Source organism: Periplaneta americana, chromosome 16 (assembly GCF_040183065.1).
Source record: "Periplaneta americana isolate PAMFEO1 chromosome 16, P.americana_PAMFEO1_priV1, whole genome shotgun sequence".
NCBI lineage: Eukaryota > Metazoa > Arthropoda > Insecta > Blattodea > Blattidae > Periplaneta > Periplaneta americana.
In genome coordinates this window covers 105,352,522-105,373,017 of record NC_091132.1, presented here as the reverse complement: position 1 = coordinate 105,373,017, position 20,496 = coordinate 105,352,522, and the positions used below count along the sequence as shown (strand labels likewise).

Sequence of the window (20,496 nt, the reverse complement as noted above, 5' to 3'; positions counted from 1 at the left end):
CCAGCACCGAAAGTTACCCAGCATTTGCTCATATTGGGTTGAGGGAAAACCCCGGAAAAAAACCTCAACTTGCCCCGACCGGGAATCGAACCCGTAGCCAGACGCGCTGACCGTTACTCCACAGGTGTGGACAGTTCTACTCTGCGTGTTCCTAGCATAGTAATTTAAAACCTGAAAGCGCTCTTCCTGGTGGACATGAAGAAGTCACTAGAAATTCACGTTTCACTTCAGTGGCTCAGAGAACCATCATACAAAGTTTTTATTATTGTAGCGCACTTACTAAAGTGGACAGAGTGATCCCAGAGATGATTCAAAATTTCTACATGGTAAAATTAATATAATTATATATCAGTAGCGGCCAGTGGCGGCTCGTGAACTTGTGGGTTGGGAGAGCTGCAGCAGATTTCGGTACATACAAATTTCACTTCTTGATACCATTACTAATAAATATAGGACAAAAATAAATGCACTACATATCGAAAAACCAAAACTTCCTGACTTAGTTGGGAGATGTCTGTGGGACCATTTGCTAATCCCTAAGAAAAACTAATATCATCGATTTCAGTCTGAATTTCAGATCGGCAGACACTCAACTAACAATCTACCAGTTCATTCTGAATTGTCTTAGAATAACCTTAAACAGTGGCATGTTCCAAATGATTTTTGAGAAGCTCGTTTAGATTACTCACGAACTGTAGCAACCCATGAAATACACCAGGGTTCTTCGAATCGTTTTTTCATCATGTTCCCTAAGGGGAAGATCATATTGGCCACAAAATTTGATACAATCAATATTTTTTTAAAAATAATTTCACGATTTTTTCTCACTTCTTGATTATGTTTGAGAATGTTTGTTCTGTTCGTTTCACTTAATTGCACAGCAGTATGAGCTGCGTAACATGGGCAATGAAACAAAATTTTTCAGGTGAGACTGCGAAGATTCGTGCATTTTGCTTTTTAGGGGCAAATGTCCTAAATCTGTCACACCACTCCTAGTCCATGCAGCATCACCACCGAAGAGGAGGCAAGGAAAACAAAATACAGATTTTTTTTTTGTTCACATCCACGTAACCACAAATGCTTAGCGTAAATTTCATTGTTATACTTCCTTACATATATGCACTATTTCGGCTGGATGAAGCTTAAGTAAGATTTAAGTCGGGTAACGGATGACTCTTTAATTTCACTTCATTGCATCAATATTCTCCGCAAGGGAAAGTTGAGAAGAATAAAATTGATATTCTGTAATTCACACACACTCATGCTTTGCAAATTTGCACTGGTTAAGTTATGGTATTAAGACGTCACACCAAAGCAACACTCAGCTATACTGATGGTCAACAATTTTCTAAAACTGGAAAAGAAGTCTCTTTCTTATTTTACGTGCTATATCAAAAGGATTCTACTCGTGCAATCATTTTGAGTTACGGAAAATATTAGATTCTGCTGGAAGCTGGATATATACGTAATAATAGGGCAAAAGAGAATATTAATTTCGTTATATTAACTCGATAAGATTCTACAACAATAAGTATGTGAAAAGAAAATAAAAATGTTGTCATTAAGTTTCAAGAGAATAGAGAATCCATTTGACGCAGCATTACAATAGCGGTGTGGGAGGAGAGGAAAGATCCCTTGTGGCCTGGCTCTGCAAGCCACTGCAGCGAGATATGGGTTTTAAACAGCGGCAGTTTCCCTCTGCTTCCCCTCACCTCTCTACCCCCTGACCATGCAAGACACACTCTCTATGAGCTGACCACCCTGCAGATCCCAGGACGACTTTGAATGCAGTGTCAATTCCAATACAGTCGACGTGCAAAAAGATTATGCATAAGATAATAGTACATATTCCCGGCCAGATGAAATATAAAGCAATTTACCAATAAAAGCTGTAACAATTCTTCTAAAAATTAAAATAAATATTATTTTTATTTTCCTGTCAAAGCAGGGAGTGCTGCAGCTCCGCAGCTCTTATGGATTCGCCCCTGGTGGTGGCTCATAAACATTTAATGCCTAGTGCCAGACGTAAGGATAAAAATAAACAGTAATAATAATAATAATAATAATAATAATAATAATAATAATAATAATAATAATAATATTATTATTATTATTATTATTATTATATACAATGCTAATGAGTATTACTTTCAATTCTAAGACTCTAAGCTGTCTCCGAGATCAGTGTCAGAGCCCATATTGCTACTGAACAACTTTGTTTTTCCCAATATTTGTTTCACAGCATTTTTGTGTTCCTGCACAAATAAAATTAGTAATATGTTTTCTTGTAAGAAATAGGTCAATAGTTTATTCAGAAATTCGTTTCCTAGACCGTCCACCCTTCAGCTGATCGTCCTCACATGTCACTCCGAACAGAAACAGCGTATCTATTGGAGCTAGAGAACATTAAGTAGACAGTAGGTTCATACTAGTTTTTCTTTAGGCTACAGAATGTGCTAAATTTTTAAGATTGCGAATTAGAAGCACATTTAAAAGGCCTTGCAGAAGTTACTGTGTTAGTCATTTAATCAACTGGAGACAAAGAATTTCTGAGTTTGGACAACAAGTGCAAAGTTTGTTTAAGAGAATGCCGCAACTCTATCATCTGATAACACCGAATATCTAAGCACAATGCTCAGTTATCTCTTGATAATGGATCACGAATTAATGTAGGTAAGTACGGAAATCTTACTTATTTATTTAGAGATAGTGATCTGACACATGAGTGAAGTTTTCACCATCGAAATGACAGATGATTTGTAAAACAGGCACGTATTCCAAATCATACACAATCTACTTTTATTATTTGGCAAACTTCTTTTAAGTTTTTATCATGTCCACAGTTACACCATCCTGATTGTTATTCACATATTTTCCGTAAATCACTTCTATTAGTCGTCATATCTCTTCTAATTGTTTCACTTTTCAATTAATCCAACCATGGAACTTACAGAGCACCTTAAAGGATCCGGTGCAGGAAGTTTGGTCCTGTGAGAACATTCTTCATATTGGCTAGGAGAGGTTTGACTGGACCCAGATTGATCCTTGCACTAAGGCTTGCTGTGGTCCATTGTGCACCCTATATATGAAATTATTGTTCAAGTCCGACAGGTGGCTGGATGGCATCCGTGAATTCGATGCTGACAGGTGGACTGTCCTGCCTTAGCCCTGACAGAACTAGGTCCCGTCTTCAAACGAGCACCTGAAAAGCCCAGGGCCCGGAGTCCATAGTCAATCCTATATAAGCGTCGGAAACCCATAGTAACCTCAAGGCATCACCAGAGCCTTTTTTTTTTTAGCTATTGCAGGTGATACATGAAATGAAAGGAAGTATAGGTGGAAAGATACAGGAAGACAGAAATATCACGAGAAAATCCTATGCAAAATCTGCTTTGTCCACCACAAAGGAATGAAGAAATTTTAGAACAATTAGAAGTAGAGTCAGTAGAAGAAAAAATCAGCAGATACATTCAATTGGCTAGATCATGTAAGAAGAATGGAAAATTCAAGAATCCCAAAAATTATGATGCAGTATAAACTTAGAGGACATCGTCGACCAGGAAGACCTTTAAGAAGACTGCTAGATGGGGCTGAAACAGGTCTACAGAGGCCTAATTCGTGAAGGATGATGATGATGATGATGAAATTCCATTACGACTGAATTCAGGCCGCCTGGATGTAAAACCAGGGTGCTAGATCTTGAGGCACGACATACCAATTCTTCGTATTAAACAACGTGATATATTTGGACCACTATTACAGTGTTGCCAACTCATAAACATCTTATAGATCTTGTAATAATTTCTCTACCTAAAATTGGTCTCAAAATAAATAGCCAGAAAAGTAAAGCCATTTTAATTTGTGAAGGTCAGCTGAATTCTTCTGCTCGCACTATTCTAGATGGAAGCAAAATCGATTGTGTTTCACCAGATGAGGCAATTAAATATCTTGGGGTAATGTTTCACTATGAAATTAAATTTCATCCTTGTACAGCAATTTATCAGCTTACAAAGAATCTGAACCTTCTTTCTGGTCAGAAATTAAATATCCTGAATCAATACACCTGGCCACGACTGGTATACACACTTCAATGTGCACCTCTCAAAGATTGAGCGATCAAATTTCTTACTGACATTGATAAAGTGATTAGTAGTTCTGTTAAAGACATTATCGGCCTACCAATTGATGGCCCTGATGTGGTGATTTATGCACCACTTCATTTGCGAGGATTTGGAATTTTTAAAGCTCAATGGGAGGCTTTTATTCTGCATATTAATATATGCAAATGGTTAAATTTTATGGGAAACTCATACACTGAAGCGAATAGAGAGCTTCATATTATAGTGAAATTACATTCTGCCTTCATCATTTACCACTTACTGGAGAGCAAATTCAACATTAAACAAATTTACATCTCAAATCCACCAGAAAATTGCTACATGAAGACTCTTACAGACATTGGACTGCACTGCCATCCAAAGCCGAAGTCCACACCTGTGGAGTAATGGCTAGCGCATCTGGCCCGGGTTCGATTTCCGGTCGGGGTAAGTTACTTGGTTGAGGTTTTTTCGGGGTTTTCCCTCAACCAAATATGAGCAAATGCTGGGTAATTTTCGGTGCTGGACCCAGGACTCATTTCACCAGCATTATCACCTTAATCTCATTCAGACGCTAAATAACCTAAGATGTTGACAAAGCATCGTAAAATAACCTACTAAAAAAAAAAGGAAGCTTATAAGATTTATATTTCCACCCTTATTAAATTACAGAATATGAAAAAATAGCATTAACGAGTTATTGAAAGTGTAAGATGTTTTCTCGTAGAAAGAAAATGCTTCTTCTAGTACAGAAGCAAGCTCACATTGACAAAAGTAGAGTATTTTTTAATAGGACTATTTTCTTAAAATATTTATATTTTTAATATAAAATAGGCATATTGGCTCGCTCTATAGATCAGAATCAAATTAAAATCATTATTTCAGTGATTGACACATATTTACTACATAAACTGGTTTTGTATGGATTATTTTTTGTATACTACAATAAAATTTTCTTCGAATTTCATTTCTCACAACAATAATAAAACAAATATACATAAAGGATATTGAGTGCACTGAATTCCTGCGAAACTTAAATTTGTTATAGATGGATGCTCTGATGATAATTAAGTACTGTCGTCGCCACCAGATGAACTATGGAAAATTGCCAGATAATATATCACTGAAGGAAATATCTGATAAAAATTCACAAAACATCCAAGATTTTTACTGCCACATCTTATGGATTACAATCACTACAGCAATCGAGACAAAACATATACCTCAGGATCAGAAAGTGAAAGCAGTGTGAAGAAATTAATATATAAGACAAGAAAGAAAATAGCTATTACTAAAGTCTCTCATGATGGTTCAGATCTGCAACAAGAGCACATTTTGAAAACTGTTCTCCCAAAATGTAGTGGACATATCTTCTTCGAAAGATGGAGTTGGGCTTTCTTCTACGAGCAATGTCAATGCTGAAGCCAGTTCTTCACAACGTTCTTGGACAAGAGCATGCACATAGAATAAACATTTCTTTCAAATAACTTTAATGTTAGTGGAAAGGGAGTACACGTTAGGAAAATGAAACCACTTAAACAATGCATTCTGGTTCTGGAAAATGATATCAGAAAAAAAATACTTTTTCAGGATACTTTGGTAATCATGATGAAAAGTTGCATTTATTGCAAACATGTAATCAGTAAAAAACTAGGAAGCATCAGAACTAGCAAGGGAAATGCTATATACGATTACAGTTTTGAGATCAATGGTCACAGGATTCCTGTATGCAAACAACTGTTTTCTCAGCATATTGGGTAAACATGAGAAATTTGTTAGATATGTCATTTATTAAAGGCCAAGCACTACTGAAACACACCCTAGTGACGGACGTGGAAAACATATCTTGAAACATAAGGAGAGTGAGGAAGAATTAAATGAAGTGCAGTTATGCAGTTTATTTACTGAAGAGATGCCATCGCCATGTATTGTGGGTCCCTGTCACCACAGCATGGCGCATCCTCAGGTTGCGGATAGAGGAGACGGCCTCCAGACATGGAGGATAGCTGCGAATATATTGAATAAGTAGTCACAGATAGTCGATAAGTGGTGGTCCTCCAGTTTGGGGATTGGGCGAAGAGCTAACAACCCATCACTGTAAAAGCAGCTTGTTACGAAACCCCAAAATAAGCATCGGAATGGGTCTGACATAATTAGGAACATTGAATCCAGGCGTTTGAGATGGGCAGGACATGTAGCACACATGGGCGAATCCAGAAATGCATACAGAGTGTTAGTTGGAAGGCAGGAGGGAAAAAGACCTTTGGGTACTTTTATCAGGTCCACACTGGATACAAGACAGTAATTTCAGTCCTTTGAGAAGAAGACAGAATATTTTTTACGGATAGGAAAATGAGAACAAAAATAGAATAAACAAACAATAAATGAAGAGTCCACTGTAAGAATGATGGATGTCATTTGGAATACATTTTGCAGGAGAAGCAAATGAAAGTTTGAAATGCTTAGGGCTCAAAGCTTAACTGTGATTTTCCGATCATTACTGGACAATGACTATCAGTGTTAATAATAACTCTGTATGTACATTCTATATGTCTTAAGCTATGCATTGACAGTCTTGGTTCATTTTCGATAAGAAAGTGACATCCATCATTCTTGCAGTGGACTCTTCAAATATAAATAGTAGCAGGTAGGTGGGTAGATGGCATTCATTAACAGCCATCTCCCCGTGGTGAATTCTGGATTGATGCAGCTGTAATGTATCTCTACCTTTCACTTTGCATTCCTGCCATCTCTTTGGGCTTAGAAATAATATCCATTTTCTTTCATCTTTAAAAAATAACAAATCATAGCAGTATGCATCAAGTGGAGACTTACAAACATGCTTATGTTAGAAAAGAAAGTAAGATAATCAAAATGAACCCCTCTGCAGCTCGGTGAAAAGTGCTTCTAGGAGGTGAAAACTTTTTTTTTGTGCGAAACGTTGGTATGATAATGCAACTTTTGCGAACACGTAAATGTTTTATTTCGCAAAAAATAAATAAATACATAAAATTTCAGTCTTTTTCGATATGCCCTAATGTGATGGCCAGATAGTGAACAATGGCTTACCCAACCTCAGCAGTACCAGTACCGGTATTTTAGATGAAGGTGGAAGTGATGTACGATGCCCCTTAGACCATCTAATGGTTTAATTTGAAGGAGAAGCAGCACCCTTTACAAAAATAAGTTTTTATCACACTGGGCACAAAGAAGACTACAAAAATTATAATTTTAAAATATTAAGGTACCATGCTGTACTTTTCAATTAGCTCAAAGTTTTTATCGTAAAATTCAAAGCCGTGGGTCCCATTTTACGGAATACTGCAACAAAAATACAGATATTGGCAGATTGACTAGTGACTGAAATGGTTCTACTGTATGGGTTAGCTTTCTTTCCATATCAGGAGACATCAATTGCATTTGTTGAACTGATAGTGATAAGTTATCAATCGCCCTTACAAATAACATGATATTCTCAGATTATGTGTTAAATAGTCTACCTACGTAGCAGAGATAAGGTTCCCAACTTTTCAAAATAAAAAAAAAAATAAATATTTTATCGACATTTTTAGTGACTCATGCTTTTTAAATTTCTATTTAAAAATTACATATTACAGGATTACACATACAACCATTGTAGGCTACACACACTCATATTTTTGTGTTTAGTATTAATTTTTAACGACAATTTCACATTTTGAAACTGATTTAACTTCATTTAGCATCCATGTTGAATCTTTCGTACACTACTTTTAACACTTGAATATAAATAATTAATATAATGGCAGCTTATGATATTGGGTTTTCCGTCTTTATATCTCGCATTGACCTGATGGTCGTCGATCAGCCAGACAGGCTACCTGTTTGTAACGATCCCCACAGTAGGTTTCTACCTGAAGACGAAGAGAGATCCACTCTTCAAAACTTTTGTTATAATTTTTGCCAATTAGCAATGGAAAAAGTCCAAACTGCTCAACTATTGAACAGTTCACCGTTGAGCTCTTCCCTTCATTCAGAACAATATACCATGTTACATGTATCTTATTGCTATTTGACATAATAATAATAATAATAATTCTTTACTTATACTGGCAGAGTTAATGCCATAGGGCCTTCTCTTACACTCTACCAGGTCACAAAGTATACAAGCAGTTAAAATTTAACAAATGGTTAAAGAACAGAATACTAACATATTACAAAAATAAAATATAATAATAATAATAATAATAATAATAATAATAATAATAATAATAGTAATAATAATAATAATAATAATAATAGCATAATAAAATCGACACTAAGCAACATGAAAATAATATAATAATAGAAAAAAGAAAGTAAAATACATTGGAATATAGTAAAAACAACTCATTTAGTACAAATGGTTAATATGGAAAACATAATGGTAGAATATAACAAAATGGAATGTAATAAAATAATAATAAAAAATAAATACGAATATTAAATAAAATTCACAATAAAAAGGCTATGATAATAAATTCATTGGCTGATAAAGAGAACAAAAAGGGGAAAGGAAGGAAAGAAATATATAGCCTATATTTTTACAAAACTATCGCAGAGAAATAGGCTTATAACTGAAAGGAATCTGAATTAAAAAGTGCAATTTTAATTTATTTTTGAAACTAGACAATGTTCGACAGTCTCTGACATACTGTTGGACCCAACAAAATATGAACGCAGTTTTGAGATTTACCTTCTGTATACACAAGTAAAAAAATAAAGAGTTATAAAACAGTGATAAATACCAGGTGCATGTAGTTCTTTCCCTATTTCATCCTACAACTGATCTTTCTTTCTTACATTCCTACAATCTCATTGCTCATGTCGTATAGCATGGAAAGTCTCCTAACACATTCTTTTAACTGTTCAGTTGCCATTGTCAAAATGAATGCGGGACGCGGGAAAACGCTGCTTGCAGCAAATTGCAAGTAGTACACTGTAGTCCTGCCACCCAGGTGGGATTGTGTTGCTGTGGTGTGAGTGGATTCATATCTCGTTGTACTCACAATAATTCGCGTCGGTTTTGCTTTCACTGCTGCTCCCACATCCTGCGTTGGTGTGAGCAGACCTTAAGGGGACACTCAACTATATTTTGGAACTTTTTTCCTATTTGACCAATCTTTTTCAAATTTGGAGAAAAAGTTTAATATATGTACACATGGAAAGTAACATGCAAATCTCAGCTCATTAGATCCAACACTTTTCAAAATAAAAAATATTTCAATTTTTAATCAATCATTAATTGAAATATCACTTTTAATTATCATTTTTTATTTTTTGGCTTTGTGCATTTGACTGTGGCTTCTCAATGAATAGGGAAGAAATCTGCGTATTGATTTAGTTCTGTCACGTAAATTAGTGTAGAAAATTTAATTTTTCATTTCTATGACACCTTTTCTCCAATTTTTAAGTTGAGTGTCCCCTTAAAACTTAATGTTCGCACTTGCAATAAGACTACAATGGCACTCCACACCCCATCATTTAGCTCTTAATTTTAAAGTGAACAATAAGCTAAGAATCTTACAGTTATTGGAGAAACCCACCCTCTCACTCCACTTTCATAACACTGGAGGGTGTACAGTTATAGGAAAAACCCGTCATCTAGCCTCACTCCTCTTTCATGACATTGGAGAAACTGACCCTCTCACCCCTTTCAAAATACTGCCCAGTATTCAATACTTCAGCAGGTAATCAGAAGACAATGTGCTCCACTGTCCAAGATCCAAGATACAGAGTATTGTGGACATGTAATATTATAGGATTATCGCCTGTTCCAATCAAAACCGTCCAACGTAGTGAGGTGTCCAGGATATAGAGGTGTCCAACTAGACAGGTTTTACTGTAATTGTAATTTTAATTCCGGGAAATCCTATGGCTTTTAGTTCTTTTAAGGACAAATAAGGAAATAAGAGAAATATTTCCTGAAAAATATATCATCGATTATTTCAGATCTACAATGTTCCTATCTTTTCTATATTATTTCTGAATTTTATAACAGATTACATAAACAGATTGAAGTATTAAGTACCTACAGAAATGAATTCCAGAATTCGTTATTGTAGATGATAAAGTTATATATTTTATAATTGAGGTAGCTAAATTTTATTAGCAATTATATGGACACTTTTGAAATTTGGTGCCCCTTCTACACAAAACGGAATCCAGGTTCCACACCTGAATAACTGAGTTGTCATCTTCCTGCAGAAATGCTGCTGCGAAACTGGACACAAACACGCAATGTGGAGACCCAATCTAACTGATCTGTCTTTCCAGCATAACAGAAAATTGTTGCGTAAAACAGAAAATTGCCAACACCAAATAAAAGGGTTCTTTCGCGACATCTTTGTTTTCTCTGGTGATTTAGCAAAAAATATGTACTACATTCCATTCTGTCACTAAAGGCAACAGTTAAGGGAACTATCATGCATAAAAATAACACTACAGGGAATAATCATTACAACATTTGTGTTTCCTTCAGTAAAATAAAAAATTCTACATATATGTTTTGTAATTTTATTTATTTTCTGAGTTGGACAATAAATATACACAAAGAAAGAATACCTATGTATAAAAGCATGGAATGTTATTTTCATATATCAAGAATATGCTCTTCTGTCATTTTTTTTTCACACAACAATTTATAACAGATACAATTATCACATTAACTATACAGTTCGGGTCTGTGCAAGATCGACATGGTTTCAAAAGAGAACTCAAAATAAAGACAAAGTTTCTTCAAACCACTTAAAATGTCCATGACATGATACAGAAACAACATTCTGAAACAAGAATCTATAACATAAGGCTGTGTTCTAAAGAAAATGTCATTCATTTCCATTTTAGAGAACATTTTTAACATCATGCCATTATGCAAATCAAGCTTTCAGGAATAACTTCCTGTAAAGTTAATTTGAATAATTTCGAGGGAAAAATTGTTCCGGGACCGGGTATCGAACCCGGGACCTTTGGTTAAATGTACCAATGCTCTCCCAACTGAGCTACCCGGGAACTCTACCCGACATATGTCGGGTTTGATACCCGGCCCCGGAACAATTTTTCCCTCGAAATTATTCATCATGCCATTATGAAAATTCACACTTTTGTCAAACTTGATAATTAAACAACAGGGAATTATACAGAAATCCTAGATCGAGCAAATCATGTTACTAGTAGTGGAATTTTCCCTTTCTTCTCCTGGCTAAAGAATCATTGTTATTTCGATGAAATGCCCTGTTAGGCTTCCCCAGAAATAAATTCTAATTCTCTTTTGAAATCACCTTCCATTGTGTAAACTGAAGAAATTATTATTCCCATGGTAAAATTTCTCATTATGCTGAAGGGAGAGAGGGGGGAGAGGGGGAGGGGGAGGGGGAGGAGGGAGAGAGAAGAGATAGAGATAAAAGTAAAGAATGCTTTCGCACATTTATTAATTTTTCTTTTTCGTGACACCACAGCCCATGAAGGGCCAAAGCCGAACAGATGACTGCTGGCTTCACGTCTACATGCCTCAGCAGAGGTGAACGATCATCCAACCAGTATGGAGGTATTATGTGGTTAGCAGCTGGGAGTGGGGGCTGCTATAGCTGATTTTTGAAACCGAATTTTCCTACCTAGTGTAGCTACTCAAATTCATCACGTACTGGGTGGACACCAGTCCCATACACTGGCTGAAATTTCATGAGAAAATTCCTTCCCTACAAGAACTCAAACCAGTTCTCATTCTGTAATTTGAGTCCAGATATGACGCCTTAGACCACGAAGCTATGGTGTGGGACACAGTAAATAAGCTAACATGGTTTCTAAATAATATATTATAGACATTCGATGTGAAATATATAATTTTCGAAACTTCTTCTTAGTTGTAAGGCACGAACATACAAAGCAACTCAGCTACAATGAAATTGACATTTACAATGTTAAGATTGTAGTGTAGGCCTACTGTACTAGCAGACCACTTACAGTGTGTCAAATCTTCTAAGAAAAATGATTAAACTTGTTAAATTAACAACTTAAATGGCTTAAATAGCTACATTTCGCACTGTTATAGTACATAAACACATCTTCAACACTCAACCGAATTTCAGAAGGCACACTCTTTTCAACACAACACTGCCACATGCAAACACACCTCCACCTCTACCCATAAAATTCACAACTATGACACAAAACAAGAAGAAACTGGAACAAAGCGCAAGACCTCACTGGAAGTTTGAAGATGGCATAAAGTCCCGCCAAAACTAGTTACTTAGATCAGCGTTTCTCAAACTATGGTCTGCGGACCACCTGTGGTCCTCGAGGTCTGCCCTTGTGGTCGTTCAAAAAAGACAGAAGAAAACATAAAATTCAAACGAATTGCATATCACATCATAGCTTAAAATCTCAGAGTTTGGAAATGAACAAGGCAATCGAATTTCACTTTTTCTCCCAGTACTGACATTTTCTATTGATTCCCCCACTCTACTATCAGCAACAAAAGAGGGATTTAAAGCACTATACACGTGCTGTTTCTCGCCATCTTTTCCCTGCACATCTGGTGCCGCGCCTGTAACCCAACCAGGGACCACCCAAATTCATAACAGAGGACCAAAGTACCGAACCTTAATTCAATTTTAAAATATAAGTATACTGGTATTAAAATATGCTACGAAAACGATAAATTTGCTTTCAAATGGAACATGAGTAAGGTGGTCCATGGAACTGTTCTGACTTTAAAAAGTGGTCCCCACTTCAAAATAGTTTGAGAAATGCTGACTTAGATAATTTACCACATAGTTTCGACATTGAACAGAGCGAAGATAATGGAGTTGTTGATTTTAAAAGTTTAATAATACCGGTAACTTACCACAAGTGATATACAAGTGTTGAAAGTGTGTAAATCAAGTATGAGTAGGAAAAATTATTTGAGACTGACTAATTGCATATAATGCTAATGTTACGGAATCTTCTTAGCCAACAGTAAAGACAGAAATGACGAAGCAGTAATTGTGACAGTATTGTAATATGGTCTTTTTTATTGGCTATGATATCTATGCACCCTTTCAAATATTCATGGGGACTGATGTCTGTTGAAAGATATGGGAAGAGAGAAAGAGACGAGACCAGAATTTGGCATATTTTACAGAATTTTTCTTCAAGTTGCTAGGCAGAAGCAGCAGCAGCAGTAGTTTGTAATATGTTAATTAAGTAATGACATTAGACATTAAGTAATGACATTAGACATTACCCAAACAGCAATGTAAACATTTATTCAGTCTAACAAGTGGTTAGAAATCAATTAAAAAATTTTTCCATTGCATAATAAGACTACAATATAAATAAGAATCAACTTTGCACAGACTTATTACATTTCTTGTAACATTTATACTTTAATCTTACATCTGATTGAGGGCGATTACACAATTTCTTCTGTTTTATTTGTGACTAGGCACTAAGTTATAATGAGACAGGCAGGCACATCTCAGTTTTAGTCTCACTGACACAGGCACAATCTGTATTCAGACACAAACTGGTTTTGTTTTATAATGAATGAACTAACACCAACAAAAGGAGATGTGACCAACTTCGAATTAAACACAGATACATTAATATCTACATTTTTCTGTAATACCTCACACAATGGATGGAAATTTAAACATTTTTCCTACTGAAAACCGAAATTATGTGCATTTCGTTCATGAACTATTTTTATCTTACACTTCTCAATAACCTCTTTTCCACTTACAAGAGAGTTTTTGGTGTGATGTGTTCAAGAAGTATCAGAACTTCAAGTAGATAATTATGCTTTAGAAAAACACATTCGTAATTAATTTAAACTTCGCATTGAAATATATCACCTTCTGGAATAATAAAAAAATACAAAGTTCATGTTTCAGTGAAGGATCAGTCATAGACAAAAAAGCAATCATTACTTGCTTCTAAGATTTTGCACGTGTTTTTATTTAAAACGTTAATTAATAGCTACTGCTAATTATTCCACTGTTGTACAATATTTGAACATAATACTAAAATATTAATTAAAAAGTATCTTTCCTCGAGTTCTTCTTGCATGGAACATAACACAGAAATTAATCTCATCAAACAGAATATTGAAATAGAATTTCAGTGATGGAAATGAACATGACTTAGCATTGTCTCATCACTGCAGAAGAAGCTGAATAAGACATGAATAAAGGTAATTTGTAAAATGCCCAATAAGTGAACTTTACATTGGGAAAGAGCATATGCACTGCATTATCAAGAATTCTTACAATGGAGCATGGAAATCCTAAATCATTGTAGACAGTACTTCCTGTACTTCTGCTATAGAAGGACCAGAAATGAGCTATTGGTTGACAAGTTAAACTTGATGGTTCCAATGCGCATGTGCTAGAAGGGGGTCATGTCTTGTTTTCATTTGCACTAATAATGAGTTGATGTCCTCACACTTGTCCTTCAGCAGAGTATCAGTTTCCATGAGTTCATTCTAATGTTGACTTCCTACCTGTAAAGTTAATTTAAAACCCATTGCAGAGTGCATGGTTTGCACTACTGCCTTTATGAGGTGTAAATTACTCAAAGAATGTGCCTTTCACTGTTTTTCCTTTCTATTTTTACTTGTATCTCTTTGCATTTGTTTAAATAGTGACTGGATTGAACTGGTATGTGTAGCCTATAGCACTTCCATCTCCTTCAGAATACAGTAAAACCCCCATACGCTATCCAGTGTAATATGATTTTTTTTTGTCCAGTCCCTGCACATGTCATATATAACGCCTTTATAAAATACCCCGTTTGTTGCGCTCAAGTCCCACATAATACGCTGTTTTTGTGGAATATTTTCGATGTAATTTTCAGCAATGTACTGTAACAGCAATGAAACATCTTGGTCACTGAACTCACTGGTGCCATTAACCTGAAAAGTATTGGTATTCGACCCTTTACCTGCGCATTTAAACCTTCATACTTAATACCTTAGTATATCCCACCCTCTTGTTATGCTCTCTTATTCGACTCTTTACCTGCGCGCTTAAAGCCTACATACAGTTACAATACTTCACCCTCTTGCTAACCCTCTCTCAAACAACATTCCTCACGGCCGTAATAAAATTCTGGAAATTTTTGCTGGTCAGTTTGTTGTCCTTAAGTGTATTGAGCTGTCTGTGAATATTATTACAATGAGTGTTAAACAAAAAGCACTTTCTGTGTCGGAAAAATTGGAAATCTTACGAAAGTACAATGAAAACAGTACTCTTACTCAGAAACAACTCTCTGATTCATTAGGAATCCCATCATCGATATTAAGAACGATATTAAAAAATCGCGACTCAATCACTATAGTTGCGACATCATCGGGAGAATATAATCGCAGTAAAACTGAAGTGTGGTAAACATGAGGACTTGGAGAACATGCACACAGCAAACAACTATAAATGACTTTTTTCCGAAAGAATTAAGTACAGTACATATTGTAAATGTCTTTGACGTACAGTACAGTAATTACATAATGGAGTAACACTATATATTACCTTTCATGAATCACGTATTTCAATAAAGAAAAATGCTAACAGACACTGTATTATAAGTCAAAATTAGTATACCCGCCTAATACACGGTCCCAGTTAATACGCGGTCCTGGTTAATACGCGGTTTACACCCGGTCCCTTGAACAGCGTCTTATTGGGGTTTTACTGTGTATCGTAATGGCTGATCGTGAAAACTCATTCGAATATGGTGTTTTATGATGAAAAATCCATATAAATTGACCAACTGGGAGTTCAATTTCTTAATGCTGGTAAATGTCAACCTGTTGTAATTGACTACCAAAACTAACTTCAGTTAACAATCAAGAACAAGTGATAGTGAAGCCAAAGAGAGGCATTATTTTGTTACACAATAATGTGCGTCAGCATATTTCAAAATACATTCAGGGGATCCTGCAGAAATTGCAGTCAGAAGTTTCCCTTCCTGGCCTTCTTGCATTGTACCCTTTATATGTTTGAATCTTCCCAGGAAGTCTTAAAAGGGTGCAGGATGCTACAGACCACGAGGTTATGAACAATATGAGAAAACGCAAACAGCCAAAAGATCACTTTGTTGATGGCTTTGAAAAACTGGACACACTTGAACATTTTAAAGGCTGTGACATAATGTTCAATAAGAGTACAGTTAACATTGTGGAAGAGAACATGAATAAATTTCCTTTGATTTTTTCTCAGACATTTCATCTGTTTAATTTCTGCTTATTATTTTCTTGAGCAAGGTGATTACTATCATCAATAAATAAGAACGATTTAGATAGTGGTTCAATATATGAAGCAGATGTGGTCGGATTACCAACAATTTCAATATGAGTGTGAGCTTCTGATTCATTTGTACGAGAAGATGCGAGACTTATCACTGAATGAATATCTAATCCTTGATGTGGATGGGACAGGGTGTGGAGAGTCACTGGTAAGGGTGGCGGAGGAGGAGGAGGAGGAGGTGGAGGCAGATTTGTGGATGAATTTAAGTTTCCGTCATCAGCTACAATACCTGGAGGCTGATCATCAGTATTGCAACACAGATTACCATCAATTGTTATACTGTAAGGACGACGGATGGGTACTTTGGTTACATCTCTTGCACAGATGCTGCTGTTCACTGAACTGGTGGGAAGGTTGTACTGCTGGAGGGAATCCACTATAATGTTCTTATCTGAATTATGGATGATATTCTCACTTGTAAAATTGTGCTGATTGATTACTTTTGTGTGACCCTCTAGATCACCAACAGATTCGAATGTCTGCCCACAAACTTGAAGTGCATATATACAAGACAGATCATTATCGGGATTCTCTTCTCGATTCACATGTGTATTGTGAATATGGAGATGTTTTGTCAGGCTGTCTTGGTAACGAAATGTCTTATGGCATACATGGCATCTCAATGGTCTAGAGCCATTGTGAACTCGAGCATGTACAGAAAGTTGAGATTCAGACTGGAAAACTTTATGACACACATCGCAACTCAAATTTCCTTGTTTTTCCAATAATACTTCAGCACTTCCTTTGTGGGAGAGAACGTGCTTGTTGAGTGTGCTCCTTGTTGTGAACTTTCTACTGCAGACTGAACACTGATGTGGACGTTCACCAGTATGAGATGTAAGATGCTGGCGAAGAGCATCAGGCCGCATGAATGATTTTCCACAAGTTGAACATCTATGTGGACGTTCTCCAGTGTGTGCGCGGCGATGGTAGATGACTGTACTTCGGCCTGCGAATCGTTTGTTACATATTTCGCAAGAATATGGGCGTTCACCTGGTTCCTGATGTTCAATCTTCGTGTGAGATTCAAGTTTGTTTTCAGTCTTAAATGTACGTGGGCATTTTCCACAGAGAAACGGTTTTGTATTTTTCATATCTTTTGAGTTGTCATGTACCTGAAAAATATAAATACATGAAAAAGAAAGTTAATAATATAATGTGGATACAGTCATAATAACAGGAAACAGATCTTATAAAAAAAAGCAAGCTGAACTCTGAGCAGAACTGCAATCTGTATTCCTTCAAGGTGTGAACCACAAATTACCAACATACAATTTAGTCATGACTGAACAAGATCATGAACTTATCTCATCAAAATGCCCACTTGCCTAAATCTGTTTCCAATAATTTGAACAACATTTTCATCCTCTTGCTTTCCATCTCTTAACAGTGAGTCATAGTAACAGTAGCTTATAAGGTAGAAATTTTAACAATGTGTTATCACGATTCAGTACTTAATACATTAGAATCCCTCTTAACCGGCATCAAAAGGACCAGACTAGTTCCAGATACGAGATTTTGCCAGATAATTGAATAAATACCAGTATATATATATAAAAAAAAAGTTTGTATTTCATGGTGCCAAATGTTGAAACTACAACCATATGAAGCATATTTCTCTATCACTTGCTCATAACTGAATAAACATAAAAAATGTGTGGATTTTATTTATTTTATTACGTTATTTTACGATGCTTTATCAACATCTTAGGTTATTTAGTATCTGAATGAGATGAAGGTGATAATGCCGGTGAAATAAGTCCGGGGTCCAGCACCAAAAGTTACCCAGCATTTGCTCATATTGAGTTGAGGGAAAACCCCGGAAAAGACCTCAACCAGGTAACTTGCCCCGACCGGGAATCGAACCCGGGCGACCTGGTTTTGCGGCCAGACGCGCTAACCGTTACTCCACAGGTGTGGACCAACTGTGTGGATTTTCCTTATTAAAACACATCACACAACAGAAATAATACACTAATTTTAGGTTACAATATTCACTGAAAACGAAAGTTCGTGCAAACTTCCTAATGTGGCAAAACTGACGGCCAAGACTGTGGCAATCTGGCAGATTTAAACTTTTTTTGTCCCTGCCAAAAGTGCCATTGTTTTGATATTACCGGTTATTAGGGATTTTACTGTAGTTTAATTTTGTTCAACATAACTTGACATTTTGGTTAATTCTTATGTCTACATATTTAATACATAGCCTATATTACAATAATAATTTATTTAATCTGGCAAAGCTAAGGCCAGCAGGTCTTCTCTTCCTCTCAGCCAGACTCTATTTGAATACCAGTACAACAATCTTATCTATTACAGTAGCAGTGGCGTAACTTTTTATATCTAGGTCCCCCAGCAAAAAATGAGAATCTGGCCCCCTTTCCTTAGTGCCATTTTTTTATATTTTCATAATTTTATTTTTTACATCTAATTTGAATAAAACAATTTGGCATAGCAAAATACTTAATTTTTTAACAAAATTAAGTGAACAGAAATGAAAAAAAATTAAATGCTATAACTATTATTTTACTAAGGCTATAACTACACAATAATACCTAAGATAAATTTAATGTGAAGCTTAGTTAACAAGCGTTTTTCCCTTCTGCCCTTTTGAGAAGCAAATAATTCAATCAAATCGTATAGATCAAGTCTTTAGGTCTTTTCACATGCAAATACTTAATACACTGAGAGCACTAAGTCTTTCTTGAGTCATGGTACTGGAACACTGGGATTAGTTTCACCACAGGTAGCTTGTTTTTGACTGCTTGGTCAAAATACTGAGTTTATTTTAGTCAATTTCGAAACAGATTTTTCAAGTTCTCTTTTCCTTTTGTGTTTTTCTGCACCACTTAAACGTTTATAATTATTTTTAAAAGGTTCCATTGTCACAAAACACGAGAAAAATGAATTCTGGTAACAAGCAGATGTGTTGCTATACAAAACATCTTTATTTCAATGTGCATTTACTGTTTATATGCTGTGACTATGGCTGGCAACCTGATGATATGAAAATACACCACGAGAAACAATGTCTCTATCCGTAAAAATCACTATGTCACATTTTCAACGATGGCGTCACTGCAGTATGGTTGTGGGTGAGCACTGCCTGCTGGATCACATCCTATGGCTGTTTACACTGCCTGCTCAATCAACGCTTATGTGCGAGTCTTGAAAAAAGTTATTTTGCCGCTAGGTGGCAGGTAGTGCCCACCACTATTAACATTATCAGTATATGCAAAGTACCCTAAAATAACTATTATTACGAAGTCTTAGGTACCAGAAGAGACAAGGGCTTATGGAAACGATGGCCCAGGGTGTCCGAATCCTTCCGCAATGCTTAATATGTAATACTATTAATATTGAAATTAAAACTTAATTTTTTTTCTAAGCGATACTACATCCAAACAAGTAGGCCTATACTTGCTTTAGGCATTTACTAAAATTATTATTAAAATCAATTAACGTAATAAAAATAATATTTGAAACTTATATAAAATATTTCAACAAGTTTAAACATATTTACGAAAAAATATATGCTTCCTTTAACCGAGCTACGAGATTATAGGAAATCATGGTTTGAATTAACGACAGTATGTGGTATCTTCCTGCAGTATCTTCCAATCCATGAAATTGTTATACGGACACTTGGTCTACTGTTTTATTAAGTTCAGTATTGCCAGAAAGTAACTTCCCCATATATAAAAGGCCCATTTGAAGTGTGATAAATTTTGCGCTCATTAGAAAATTCTCCCCCGTCCCCGAAAAGAAATGCCGAGTAAAATACTGTAAACAGATAATTTATCGCTTATGTCGTGTACAGTAAAAAATTTGTACACATTTTTCATTAAACGTATTGTTGGTCCTGCTTCTGAAAAATTTACCCAAGATGTCAGACGTAGGCCTATATGATTGTCCTTCATATAGTCCAACGTGCTTGTAACTTCCAGTGAAAATGTCTGTACAGCATAAAGAACGTTCATTTTCTCAAAGGAACTGGGTTCGACATGCTTCCTCATTAGAAATCGAATGGGTTTCACAGCTAAGTCCTTTTGTATCCTGTATATTTCCTTGATGAATTTTGAACTGATCATTCCTTC

General features: G+C 35.8%; 1 protein-coding gene across 3 annotated transcripts in view; it reads right to left on the bottom strand.

The window, feature by feature from the left end:
- Positions 1 to 10,618: 10,618 nt before the first annotated feature.
- The window catches only part of LOC138691009 (uncharacterized), a 68,758-nt gene continuing 58,880 nt past the window's right edge, over positions 10,619 to 20,496 (bottom strand). For all 3 annotated transcript variants that reach the window (XM_069812648.1, XM_069812647.1, XM_069812650.1), the window contains one exon: positions 10,619 to 17,514. In XM_069812648.1, coding sequence (XP_069668749.1) covers positions 16,318 to 17,514 — 1,197 coding nt within the window. In that variant the 3' untranslated portion in view covers positions 10,619 to 16,317. The remainder of the gene's footprint in view (positions 17,515 to 20,496) is intronic.